This window comes from Centroberyx affinis, unplaced genomic scaffold (genome assembly GCF_046629955.1).
Source record: "Centroberyx affinis isolate AG114_WGS23_722 - 3 ecotype Tasmania unplaced genomic scaffold, CSIRO-AGI_Caff_v1 ptg002132l_1, whole genome shotgun sequence".
Classification (NCBI taxonomy): Eukaryota; Metazoa; Chordata; class Actinopteri; order Beryciformes; family Berycidae; genus Centroberyx; species Centroberyx affinis.
The window spans coordinates 255,269-268,152 of record NW_027280453.1 but is presented as its reverse complement, the minus strand read 5'-3'; the positions used below and the strand labels follow the sequence as shown (position 1 = coordinate 268,152).

The 12,884-nt window shown below is 41.1% G+C and overlaps 1 protein-coding gene across 4 annotated transcripts; it reads left to right on the top strand.

Annotated features, from left to right (window-relative positions):
- Positions 1-150: 150 nt before the first annotated feature.
- On the top strand, positions 151-10,867 carry slc30a9 (solute carrier family 30 member 9). 4 transcript variants are annotated; one of them, XM_071531787.1, is made up of 19 exons: positions 151-244; positions 688-837; positions 1,018-1,212; positions 1,405-1,419; positions 1,517-1,558; positions 1,933-2,032; positions 2,700-2,792; positions 2,967-3,049; positions 3,326-3,384; positions 4,020-4,087; positions 5,092-5,250; positions 5,941-6,076; positions 6,164-6,203; positions 6,302-6,373; positions 6,472-6,579; positions 7,073-7,238; positions 7,923-8,052; positions 8,699-8,812; positions 9,008-10,867. In XM_071531787.1, the coding sequence occupies exons 2-19, from the start codon at positions 729-731 to the stop codon at positions 9,050-9,052; spliced, it is 1,734 nt and encodes a 577-aa protein (XP_071387888.1). In that variant the 5' UTR covers positions 151-244; positions 688-728; the 3' UTR covers positions 9,053-10,867. The 4 variants fall into 4 exon arrangements, with proteins under 4 accessions (XP_071387888.1, XP_071387887.1, XP_071387885.1 ...); XM_071531786.1 differs by having other exon boundaries at positions 1,511-1,558; XM_071531784.1 differs by having other exon boundaries at positions 1,402-1,419; positions 1,511-1,558.
- The last annotated feature ends 2,017 nt before the right edge of the window (positions 10,868-12,884 follow it).

The following is a 12,884-nucleotide window of genomic DNA, read 5'->3' as shown; positions in this document are numbered from 1 at the left end:
CTGTGAGGCAGAGTAGCAAGGGACAAAACTCTTAATTGAAAGTAATATGACCTTGGTTTACATGGTATATGAATGAATATCGCGATATGAGGCAACATCACACTCGCAATAGCTATGCTCTCGCGAGGATAGCGTCACTCGTGTGTTCATGTAGCACTGACGTTCATAGTGGCGTTGCTATCAGTTTGGCCATAGATTCTCAAAATGGACACAGACTATGCGGAACAAACATCATCATAGAAAGGTATGGCTTCTCTGAATTACCTGATCCAAATGTACAAAATAGCCAGCCGCCATTGTTTGTCAACAATTGGAAATTTTGTTAAGCTCCGGCTTGTTACTGCGGCTAACGATGTTAGCTTACGGTGCTAGCTAACTTTGTTACTCAATATAGCCACCGGGGTCGGTAGCTGGCAGCGTTATTTACTAGTAGCTGGCATAGGCATTAGCTAGCAAGGCAAAGTTATTAGCATCAGTGACAGCCATTTCGATTAGACGCTATCGCTAATTACTTCAAACAGTAGTCGAGCTCTTTTGGCCAAGTTACTGTGTAACGATAGGGTCAGGTCTTGTGAGGTGATGCCTAGGCTAGCACTTAACGTTAATCTGGCTGTCTGACAAGTTGGTATGGCAAGCGGAGTGATGATCTAGCAGGATAGTCAGTGGACTGTCCGTGACTCCACACAGGAAGTCCCAGCACCGCTCGAGCGAACCCCGCCACAGCGAGGATGTTCCCCAGCCTGGCCCAGAGACCATGGCATGTCTTCTGCAGGGTGTCTTTGCAGCACAGAGCGTCCCTGTCACATCGCTCCCCGAGGGTCCCACAGATGTGCTATGGTGAGGATTCACATGTTGAAGAGCTACCTAACGTTACAGCTAGTACTGTTTTCCATCATCATCTTTCTTGTGCTACCTCGCCCCCTCTTGAACCCTTTTGTGACCATCTAAAATTACTCTGTCAGGAAACATGAAAATTGTAGCAACATGAAAACTATTATCACATGTTCTCCTGCACAGGTTGGCAAAGTGGAGGCATACATAACTTGTGGTTCAGCCTTCCAGACTGCCATATAGCTTGTCCAGGTTTGGGCCAGGTCCACTACTACTCTACCTCTGGCAACAGTAAAGATGGTCCTCCAAAACAAGGATCTGGTGAAGCGCCCACGGCAGAGAAGGTGCTATCTGGGGCAAAACCCACCCCAGTCTCATCAGGTGAGAGGCTTTAATGTTTCTGTCTGTACTGCAGATTTTGATGGTCACTGAGATGTCATCTGTGTGTCTGTGGCATTCTGTTATTGTATGATAAAGGATACCTTTGATTATGCAGCTGTATGTGTCTCAGTAGGCTAATAGTATTCCCTTTATGCATTCTTTTCTTTTTACATGCCCTAACAAACCGAGCAGTGGGAGGTACTTCTGGTAAGCTGAAATCTTATATTTTTAATGTATTTCATAATGAATTTGGCAATAAGTTATTTCTGTAGTCAAATTGATACTCTTGTTGTCTTAGGTTCAATACCTCGGGGGTTGACTAAGGCTGAGACAATTCAAGTGAAAGGTAATGTTACATGACATTCACACGTACCTCATAATATACATTTTGGAGTAGGACTCAAGCTCTTATTCAGGGTTTCCCGTGTCTTTTGAGTGCTTTAAATAGGAATGTGGGTGTGATTGGGTGGGTTTGCATAGGAGTGGGGACTGATAACTTCAGAGGACACAATGCCGTATTGAAACAAAATAAAGTAATGGGGACCCTGTTGGGGAGAGAACAGTTATAGAACACATGCTTTATGCCAGGAAAAGTGTGTGTGAATATAGTTTTATTGACGTTTTGCGGGGTAGGGTCATTTTACATTTTCCTTTTAGGTGATCAGGAAAAACCACTTGATTTTAACAGTCATTTTTTTCCATCTGTGCTCATATACTCAGTGCGGGCTGTCCTGAAGAAGAGGGAGTATGGATCCAAGTACACTCAGAACAACTTCATCACTGCAGTCAGAGCCATGAATGAGTTCTGCCTCAAACCAAGGTAGGGCTGCAACTAACAATTAGTTTAATTATTGATTAGTCTATTGATTATTTTTTCAATTAAACGATTAATCGTTTAGTCTGTAAAATGTATACAATAACAACAAATGCCCATCACAATTTACCAGAGACCAAATTGATTCTTAAAAGTGCTTACTTAGTCTGACCAGCAGCCAACCCCCCTTCCCCCCCAAAGTAACCATTTTATGATGATATGAAACAGAGAAAAGCAAGCAAATCTTAGCATTTGTGAAGCTGTAACCAGAAAATATTTGGTATTTTTTACTTGATAAACGACAAAATGACTAATCAATTATCAAAATTATAATCGACAAATTTTCTGTCAATCGATTAATCGACTAAATGTTTCAGCACTAAACCAAGGTAACTCCTACACCTACCCCATATGTCATCAATGCCAAGCTATGGTATTGATTGAATGGTGTTAAATGTTTATTTGTCTGTGATTTATTCAGTGTAGCCCATTCAGTAATAGTTGAGATGTTGGTACATCACAAATGCGGCAGGAATTCCATTGAGTTGATAAGTAAACGCACTGCTGTGATTAGCTAATACAAGATTAGCTAACATCATTGTGACACAGCGATTGGTGCTGGATTCAAGCTGCATTTCTCATCTACTTGCTCCTTCCTCTCATGTGAACTTAGTGACCTGGAACAGCTAAGGAAGATCAGAAGGCGCAGCCCCCATGACGACACTGAGGCTTTCACTGTGTTCTTGCGGTCAGACGTGGAGGCCAAGTTAGTCCCTCATTCCTCTGGTTGACATCTCCACTGAAAGCATGTAGATAAAAGAGATATGAAGAATACACTACATGTCTCCCTGCAAATTCTAGCTCAAAATGTTTCACCAATATGAACATTATCCACTGTCTAACTTGTATGAATTCATCCATTTCTCTCTGTGACTGTTAGAGCCCTAGATGTGTGGGGAAGCCCTGAAGCTCTCGCCAGAGAGAGGAAACTAAGGAAAGAGGTGGAGAGAGAGTACCAAGAGAGTAGGTGTTTTTTCCTACCTGCATAAGCATTTTTGTGAAAATGTAAAAAATACTTAGGATTAAGATTCTGGCTCTGTTTTGTTTTACTTAGCTGGTTTGTGTTTAGAACTGAGACCAACCAATATTGTGTCACTGGCAGAAACTTAGTGAATATTTGTGTGACTAGCCTAATTATTTGATTGATTGTTTCTCAGATGATATTGTGAGGATTTTGGTTGTTAGCAATTTGCACTGACACCGATTGTTTATTTGTGTCTCTTTTTTGTTGTCCTCCAGATATTTTTCGAAATCAGCAATTGCTGAAGGAGTACAAAGATTTCTGGGGAAACACGAAGGTGATCACTTTGAATGTGCTTATCATTTTGGCTTTTGACAAAAACTAATTTTGGTGGTCCTGTCACGGTGCCCAAACAGACCCAGTGCTGTTCACATGACCTTTGTCCCTGTTTGAGGTTTAGTCTGTTACTGCATAACAATGTCATTCTCTCTTGTCATTCATTCAGCCTCTCTTTGCTGTATGATGCTGCTGTTCTTTCAATGGCTGCACTGTACTGAGTATTCTATACTCTGCTAGCTTTTTTTGCCAGAATATCCCCCAATATGTTTCATGAGAAAATGCCAGCGTTATGTGGGACTTTCTTTTTACAATAAATGGCTGATTATTGACAAGAGGGTAGGAAACTAACACCAGCCACCTGCCAATTGCATATATTTTGTCTGTGACTGGTTGCCAAATTTGTTTACCAGGAAGGTAACCAGTCACCATTTGGGTCATTTTTGTTCCAAAACTCATTTTACCTGGTAAAATAGTGAATGTGGCTGGTGAATACTAGAAACTACTAGCTGCTGCACTGATTGGCAGCCTTCTTTTACCTATCGCTGATAATACTATAATGCAGACTACTCATACATCAATACTGTATGCCTTAGAATTGATTTCCTTTTTTTCCCTTTTGTTTGTTTCATAAAGCCTCGATCAGGCAAGAGGGCTACATTTCTACAAGGACCGGGGAAGGTGGTCATGGTAGCTATTTGCATGTAAGTTTTTATACTCCTGTCAGTCTCCCTTCTCTTCAAACACCATGGAGCTGAATGCTTTTTGGTTGTATTGTGAGAAGTTTCTTTACAATATTACACTGTGGGAAATGGTACTGACTACAGAGGAACCAGTGGTCTGATCTCAGCAGGGTTACTACGTACATGGGGAAAAGTATGGGAAATTAATTTGATATTTTTCAGACCTTGAAAAGATTGAAAATTGTACAAAAATCTGAAAGTAGCAAATTTTGCTGCTCAGGCTCACATACTGACTGCATGTTTTCTCTAGTTACAGACCCACTGTCATTTCAGATATTGTTTTGAAGAAATAATCTTGCTCTTTAGAGTTTTGCCCAGACACTTCCAGCATGCATTATGCCGAATACACACCTAGTAAAGAAATTAAGATGTAGAAAAAGTATGGAATTTTGAAATAGGAAATGTGTGGGAAGCCCGTCTCACGTGAAGGTCTGCAGCCTATTGGATTAGGTTGATTGCGTTAGGAGGCATGTGCAGTCACATGAAGAGCAGCCCGTTTCCTTCATTGCATATACACACATTGACCTCTATCACACAAGACATACGGGACTCAATTAGTTCAGTGCTCATTACAGGAGAGGGCTGATCTGGGTGCAGCTTCTGTGATTCAGAAGTATTAAAATAGAAGCGATGAAGGATTTTAGATTGAAATACGTCATGGAAAAGGGAGTAAATGCTTGTATGCTCATTTGGCTACAAACGGGCTGGGAAATGAACTCCAACCACCAGCCACGTACTGGTAAAATTTGATCGTGGCTGCTGAGTTTGTCTACACTTTGCCAGATAGCCAACGATTATTTGTTGCCCAATTTGAGCCGACTGATAACACAGTGAAAGTGGCCCGCCAGTCAATGTGTCCTAGCCTAGTTAGAAACATTTTTAACCATCAAATTATGTTTTAGATGACAACTTTTGTTTTTCATTGTTGTGTGAATGCTTCATCCATTTGTTGTCTTTGTACTCAGCAATGGGCTGAATTTCTTCTTCAAGCTCCTGGCTTGGGTGTACACTGGATCAGCCAGCATGTTCTCCGAGGCCATCCACTCCCTGGCCGACACCTGCAACCAGGCTCTCCTTGCACTGGGAATCAGCCAGTCTGTCCGCAACCCTGACGCTGTGCACCCGTAAGCACTAGACCCTTAACATACTGCCAGTGCTAGAGTAAGCAGATGAGAGAAATTTAAGTGATGATTGGGCCATAACAGCACCAAACAGTAGAGGTATAGGTTAAGAGGAAAACAAAGTAAAAAGCTAATGAAGGATAGAAATTAGTGTTGTTACAATACCAGGATTTTTACTTTTCTATCTAAATATTCAATACTACTACAATACCATTGCAAAAAAAACATAAAACATAGAGGAGACCTGTACTCATTCATGCAGATAAAAAGTCTAGTTTATTCAACAGACGTTTTGCCTGTTTCACTGACACTAATGAAGCCCTGATGGGCGAAACGTCTGTTGAATAAACCAGACTTTATCTGCATGAATGAGTGCGGGCTTCCTCTGTTTTTGCTATGGGACTACACTAGGTCAATGTACCACCAATAATTCAGACAAAAAGACAATGTGCATGGGGTTTGCTTCCATTTATAAGACAAAACATCAAGCAATGTCACTGAGATGCTTTGCTTGCTTTGATAGTTGTGTTACCATGCTTGACTTTAATCCAGAGGCCTTTATGAAGAGCATATGTGTAAAATGTCTACCATTGACTAAATAATGACAAGGATTTTGTTGTAGGGAAGAACTAGTCTTGGTTTGGTTCAAATGGAGCTCTCAGCTGTAACCGAGCCTATCTCTCTCTTTTTCAGGTATGGCTTCTCCAACATGCGCTACATCGCCTCCCTCATCAGTGGGGTGGGCATCTTCATGATGGGAGCAGGTCTCTCCTGGTACCACGGCATCATGGGATTGCTGCACCCGCAGCCCATTGAATCTCTGTTATGGGTGAGTGAGTCTTGTCTGGAATACAAGGTGTTAAAAGAATAATAAAGGTCCATCACTTAATCTGTGAATTGTAATTCTCTCTTACAGGCCTACTGTATTTTGGCAGGCTCTCTGGTGTCAGAAGGAGGTAGGTTACAAAGTGAACTTGTGGATCTTTGATGACTTTTAAGCAGGGATGGTGCAACTTGTACTTAACCAGTTGTTTCTTTACTTTTCCTTTCTCAGCTACACTACTGGTAGCCATCAATGAGATAAAGAAGAGCGCCCACCAGCAAGGAGTGTCCTTTTATGAATATGGTATGTTCAACACAAATGTTTATGTTGTCAGCTAGTGCAAGGTGTATTTTTTCCATGTATATAATGAGTTGACAGTCATTGTTTTTGTGTGTGTGCAGTAATGCAGAGTCGGGACCCCAGCACCAACGTAGTGCTGCTGGAGGATGCTGCAGCTGTACTAGGAGTCATCATGGCTGCAGGCTGCATGGGGCTCACATCACTCACAGGTACACAAAGGCACATGGACACACTGTTCATTGTACACAAGCTCCTATACAAACACTCTACCTGCAGGGAAACCATATGAGCCAGCTCTAATTGTTTAGGTCAGTGCTGTGGGATGGGTTTGTTTTTGTGTCACAGTTTTTACAGGTCTATATAAGCTGTTTGTACTTCTATTAGTACCAGGAAATCCTCCTTTTAAGCCGTGTGATCAATGAGTTCATGTTTTTATTGCTTCTTTATATTTTTATTATATTCTTTATCTCCACTGCATTTTATCATGCTCCTATTGGCACCCAAATTAGCCCTAGAAATTAATAAAGTATCTATCTCTTGGGTTTTTGCTCTTTGACCTCTAATTTGAATGTTAGGGAATGGCCCAAATGTGAAACTGTTTTCACATTTTGCTATCAATGTTACTGATTCTATTTCCCCATACTCCCATTTATATATTTTCCCTATTTTTCTTCTCTGTCCCTCTCTGTCTGGACCCTGCAGGTAACCCGTACTACGACAGTTTGGGTTCCCTGGGCGTTGGCACGTTGCTGGGCGCCGTCTCAGCCTTCCTCATCTACACGAATACAGAGGCCCTGCTGGGACGCTCCATACAGGCCGAACATGTACAGAAACTGACAGAGTTCTTAGAGAGCGACCCTGCTGTGAGGTCAGTAAACACATGGACACACTCTCGTTTACTCACATATACGCTGCCATGGCGATAACACATGACCCTAGGCTTGATGTCAGGTCTGGAGCACACATGACCCCAAACAACCAGTAATCCTAATTATGCGTACAGTGTTGTATATCGGCTAAAACATACCAAAAAAAAGATAAAAATAGCCCACCCTGTTAATTATTGTTCTTCACATGCAGCTGCTAATACAGCCTTCTGTGCAGCGGGCAATGCACAACAGATTCAGTTTAGTGCCACTACATAAACATGCAAGTGTATGTGACAAAGCTTGTCTTGCTTAAATAAATTAAAAACTTGTTGGAAGTAACCAGTAGACACTGGACAGTTGGGGTGAGTTTACATTCACAAACCTTTAAGCTGTGATTTAACCAGAGATTCTGTTGTAGATGTGATTCTCTAAGAGATATTCTGACAAAGTAAGAGGTGCTTGGTAAAAAGGTAATAAAACCTACTAGTTATATCTGGTGAGATGAAAAAGCCTCTAACAATCATATTGATAAGGAGGTTTGGACGTTGTACATTAAACACATTGCATTGTAGCAGAAATTCCTTGTTCTCTTACTAAGTTGAAGTGGGATATGCTCTAGGATGCAAAGATGGCATTTTCCGAATAAGAGATTCTGGAACATGCTTTTATTTTATTCTGACCAGGGCCATCCACGATGTGAAGGCCACTGATATCGGGCTAAGTAAAGTGCGCTTCAAGGCTGAAGTTGACTTTGATGGCCGGGTGGTGACACGGTCTTATCTGGAGAAACAAGACATTGACCAAATCCTCAATGTAAGTTTTCTTCCCCTGCTTTGGTATAAATATTTTCTGCAAATCCAGTTTACCATAGTATTATTCATCATAATATAATAATACTTTCATACTAATAATAATAATAATACTATCATAATACTTTCTCTATGCGAACTCATTTTCTCTTGTGTGGATGGTAGAATACCCTCTTCTTATTATCATTCTATTCTTGAAGTTACTACCTGTCTGAGATATTTAGTTTAGTTTATTTAATGTTTTCTAACGATGGTGTGGAATGACCATTGAGCTGCTTCATTTTACAAGCTTTTGAACTAATTCTTCATCATCATGAATCATCAACCCAATCATGTTTCTGATTAGGTTTTTTGCTAGCAACTCATAGCCAAATTGTATATCCAATAGATATACATGGACAGCCAATGCCAAACCACAAGACCAAAAGAAAATCAAACATATTTTTTGTCTGTTATGATGCAGGCGATGTGAACTTTTAACATTTGGCAGTCTCTGATGTTTACAAACTTGAAAATAGTAGGAAATGGTAATGCTTTGTAATGCTAACAGGCAAGAAGAGCGGCTGGCACTGGTATGTACCCAGGTGGTCCCTCTGTATCTTTACTGTTAATATAGCAAAACTCAGTGTGTGTTTTTTCTCTGTGTGCAGGACATCCAGCAGGTGAAGACGCCTGAGGAGCTAGAGAACTTTATGCTGAAGCACGGGGAGAACATCATCGACACCCTGGGAGCCGAGGTGGACCGCCTGGAGAAAGAGCTCAAGGTACTGAAACATCAAACCTCTCTATTTTCTCACTTTCCCAACTTGTCACCACAATATACCTTGAATCCCTGTTAGTATGCCAGAAATAATACTGTTGTATTTATTAGTTGATTGGTGCAATGTTTACCCTCATAGCAAAGGCATTTTATATGCATTGCACGGTTATTTTTACTTATTTATTTTGTCCCTCCACAGCAACGTAACCCAGAGGTTCGTCACGTCGACTTGGAGATTCTATAATACCTTATGGATCTCTGCTGAGGGAACGTCCCGCCGCAGCAAGAAGGAACTACGAGAGGAAAAGGTGAAAGGAGGGCCCAGCCCACCTCCGCACCCTGCAGTCTGCCTCCCATTCTGACCACCACCAAAACCCATCCTCTCTGCACAAGTCATCAAGTCTTACTGTAGAATAGCCCAGAACCACATACAAGGACAGTGTTGGGACAGTCATTATGCTTTCTTCGTGTTGATTCAACTTTGCCATCAGTCAGTGCTACCAAGGGTTCAACCTGTCAGAGATCTACCTTTACATCCAAGTACAAGTGTTGGTGGCAAAAGTCTGAGGACTGTCATTAGTTTCCTCAAATTTCACTAGACATTTTAATCTCCATTTGAGTTCACAGGAGGTATTGCAGTTTAACCACCTAGTTGTTTTGGCTTGTGTTCACATTCCTGCTCGAATGTGATTGGATTTGGTTTGAGATCATGTCTTTTTCAAAATCAAAAACAGGACCAGTATCAATTACTAGATTTGTACATAACTGCTAAGTTATGCTTGAACCACAGTGATAGTGTTTCCTTTATTAGTGGAAAGGAAGCCAGACACCTGAGAGCTATATATTCAGCAAAGAAGCGTTCTTTAACAGTATAAGTATAATAGTTAAGTATGTAGATATTTTTTTTTCTATGTAAAAACTGAGGAACTGAAGATGGCAAGTTGCTATTACAAGATCCTTAATGAAGTTGTGAATTAGTGATGAATAGACTGTATTGCAATTACACAAAATATGCAATCTTGTTAAAGAGTGTTTTTAAGAGTCTTTTCATTTGATCTATTTGGTAGAGTTGAGGAGTGGAAGAATCTTGAATACAGTAGCACTTAAAGGAGTATGAAATTATGCATTTGAAAACAGGGCAGTACTTCATCGATACATTATATTCCCATACCAAGTCACTAGCAAAGAAGCTCTTGAAAAGTTATTGTGGACACAAATGAATGGAAAGTCGAACGCACATATTGTTAATTATAGATCTATTGGGCATGTTAATCTTTAAAGCAGCTCAAATGGAAATAGTAAACACAGGTATTTTTCCATGCCAATAAATGCCGTTGTAGGCAGTGGCATCCCTCTCTTTCACCCCCCCTCTTTTTGCTTGCTCCACTGATCTCTGAACGTTACTGCGACGTTCTCCAAAGTTGAGGATTAGCAACTTGTCTTGTGAGGGCAGCAGTTTAGTAGATGAGTGATTGTATTGTTCCAAAGATGAAGTACTGTATGGACCCATCCAGACAGAGCAAACACCCATGCCCCTTTTCCAACCAATGTAAATAATAGTTACCTACAGCTAGCCTTTGTTTTGTTTTGTTTTGTTTTGGCTGGGCATCTCATGTAAATTGCTACATAATGTTGAACAATGTTGTCATGAGGAAAAAGTATCGAACAGCAGTTGTATGGTCGACCTGTGTTGAGCCTCATGCCCATCTGTCATTGTGGAAATATCAATGCTCTGATAATTCAGGTTGTGACACAGTATGTGTACCAATTTACTCAATGAATTATCTCCTACTTGATGTTTCTGCTGAAATCTGTATTGCATACAGTGACTGTGCTTCTTCATTCTGCATTTATTGTCTGCACTAAATCACAGACAGGTGTATGGAGGCTGCAGCAGGAGACACGCCTGCTAACTCTGCTTAAATATCCTATTCTGCTTCAGGAGGTGGACTAGAGTGGTTACTACAGTTGTGTTGGGAGGGTTGGATATATATTTTTAAAGGTGTTCATAATGTAATATTTCCCTTTGGTTATAACAATATCATCACTGCGAAGGACTTGGAATAAATTAAAATTAATTTATTAAATTATTTTGCTTTCTTTGTCTGTGATGTAATTGGACTGTTTTTGTCTTGTTTTCATTTTGCTCTATCTGACTGCATGCCTTCATGTGTGTAATTGCTTTAAATGGAAGACATTACTGTCTTGCCTCATCACCTTGTCAGGAGGTCAGTGGTGTTTTGGGAGTCTAACCCTGAGCCTCCTGCCTGGACTGTTGAACCAAAGGAGGAATGCGTGACCCTTGTAGGTTTTGGGAGACACTTCAAAGGATTTGTTGGAGGTTTTTTACCCATATGAATGCTTCTGGATGGTGAGCAGGTACATTTTCGAGCCTGGAGGTGGGAGGGTAGGCCGTTTCCTGTTTGATGCTCTGATGGTTGACTGGAATGTAAACCCAAGTCCATTAGATGGTGCAGTTGTAGGGATGAGAGAGGGGGAGCAGTAGCCTGTACGCTGACGTCAATAAAAACAGTCATTTCCAACCAGTCTGCGCATTGACCGACCGTTCAAAACATTACGCACAGCATCGCGGCTGGACCACGCTAGACCTTATTCGACTGAAATAATTATTCGCCAAGCCTGGAGAACGGAGAAAAAGGGGGACACACTTCACTGCAGGTTTTTAACCATTAAATGTTGTCTTAACGTTTGGGTGTTGCGCGCATATCAGTGTCATGTCTCGTCATGCCATTCCCAAGTCAATTGTGCCAGTGCCACTGCCCATCTCGTTTCCTTTCATGTCTCCCCTCCTCAGGTAAAGAGTCGCTTTGTGCACGTTGATAATCAACTACCATAACCTCTTGATGTAGATTATTATAATGGCATCATGCGTCGAGACGCGCCTGTCACATCTGGAGATCACCAAACACAAAATCTTCATTGCTTCCGCAGCCTTCTACATAATACATCGTTGCATTCAATATCATTAATTTGCATATTGTTTAAGCTACTGCTAATGACAATATCTATTTGGACACGGCATTTTTGGAAATATTTTTCGATGTATTGTGATTTTTTTTTCTACCCTGTGTTTTGTTTCCAGTAGCCCACAGATGGGGGCGCAGTAGTCCCGCACTGTTGGGGTGCAACCTCCCCTCCATCACCACCAGCCCGTGGCAACAAAACCCCAAAACCCCCATCATTATTTTGTGCGGCTGTGAATTAAAAAGGCATTTGTGCAACATTGTTATCACCTCCCACTTGCAACGCGGGCAACCTTGCCTTATAATATCATCAGTCGTGTGTAGATTTGCTTTTACGCACTGGATGTGTGTGTTTTTCCTTCTTTTTTTTCGTTTTGGTTGCCGTTTCAATCACAGGTGCAGGAACATCTAGAACGATCCAGGTAGTGTAATGGCAGGAAAAGGCTTCATGGAGGACGAGGAGGCAGCGACGCATCACCCTGCTCTACGCTTTTAGCCTCTTTACAGTGCTGCCTTGTCTAATCATGTTCAAGCAGCATTGTACAGGGCTATGACAGCATAGAGAGCTCTGCTGCTGGGCGCTGCGTCTCCTTGACCCCTTGGATGACAGCCAACAAATGACATCATACATTAAAAAAATACAAACTGGAGAGTATCGCATGTACCTTTGACATAAAAGTGCATTACTGGCTTTTCTGATAATCTGCATGATGATGGTTCTTCTTCTCTGAAACGCATTGATATGCATTGGTGTTTTTTAGGATGAAAGACAACTGAAAGGGAGAGAGTATTCCCCTTGTAAGAGATTACAGTCTCTCCCTGGCTTGAATTATTCAAAGGAAACCTAACTGTATAAATCCCTTAGTAGCCAATACATTATTGAACTGACTAGCGAAACTGGATTGTGCTGCCTGTGGATATTGTATGGATAATCTCACTGTATGTCTGTTTGCTTGGAGAGCAGTGATATACAAAGTGCTATTAAAGTGGTTATAATTGACTTGATTCTCATGATTTCTTTTAAGATGTGTGTGTTTGTCTTACTATCCTAAATATTTTCTTTTTTTTTTCTTTTTTTTTTTAGTTTTGTGA

Bases quoted from the DNA above. Each gene is read 5' to 3' on its own strand.
- slc30a9 (XM_071531784.1), top strand. From the start codon at position 729: ATGTTCCCCAGCCTGGCCCAGAGACCATGGCATGTCTTCTGCAGGGTG. The intron at 3,050-3,325 runs GTAGGTGTTTTT...GTTGTCCTCCAG, and splicing joins GGAGAGAGAGTACCAAGAGA to ATATTTTTCGAAATCAGCAA. The intron at 8,053-8,698 runs GTAAGTTTTCTT...CTCTGTGTGCAG, and splicing joins ACATTGACCAAATCCTCAAT to GACATCCAGCAGGTGAAGAC.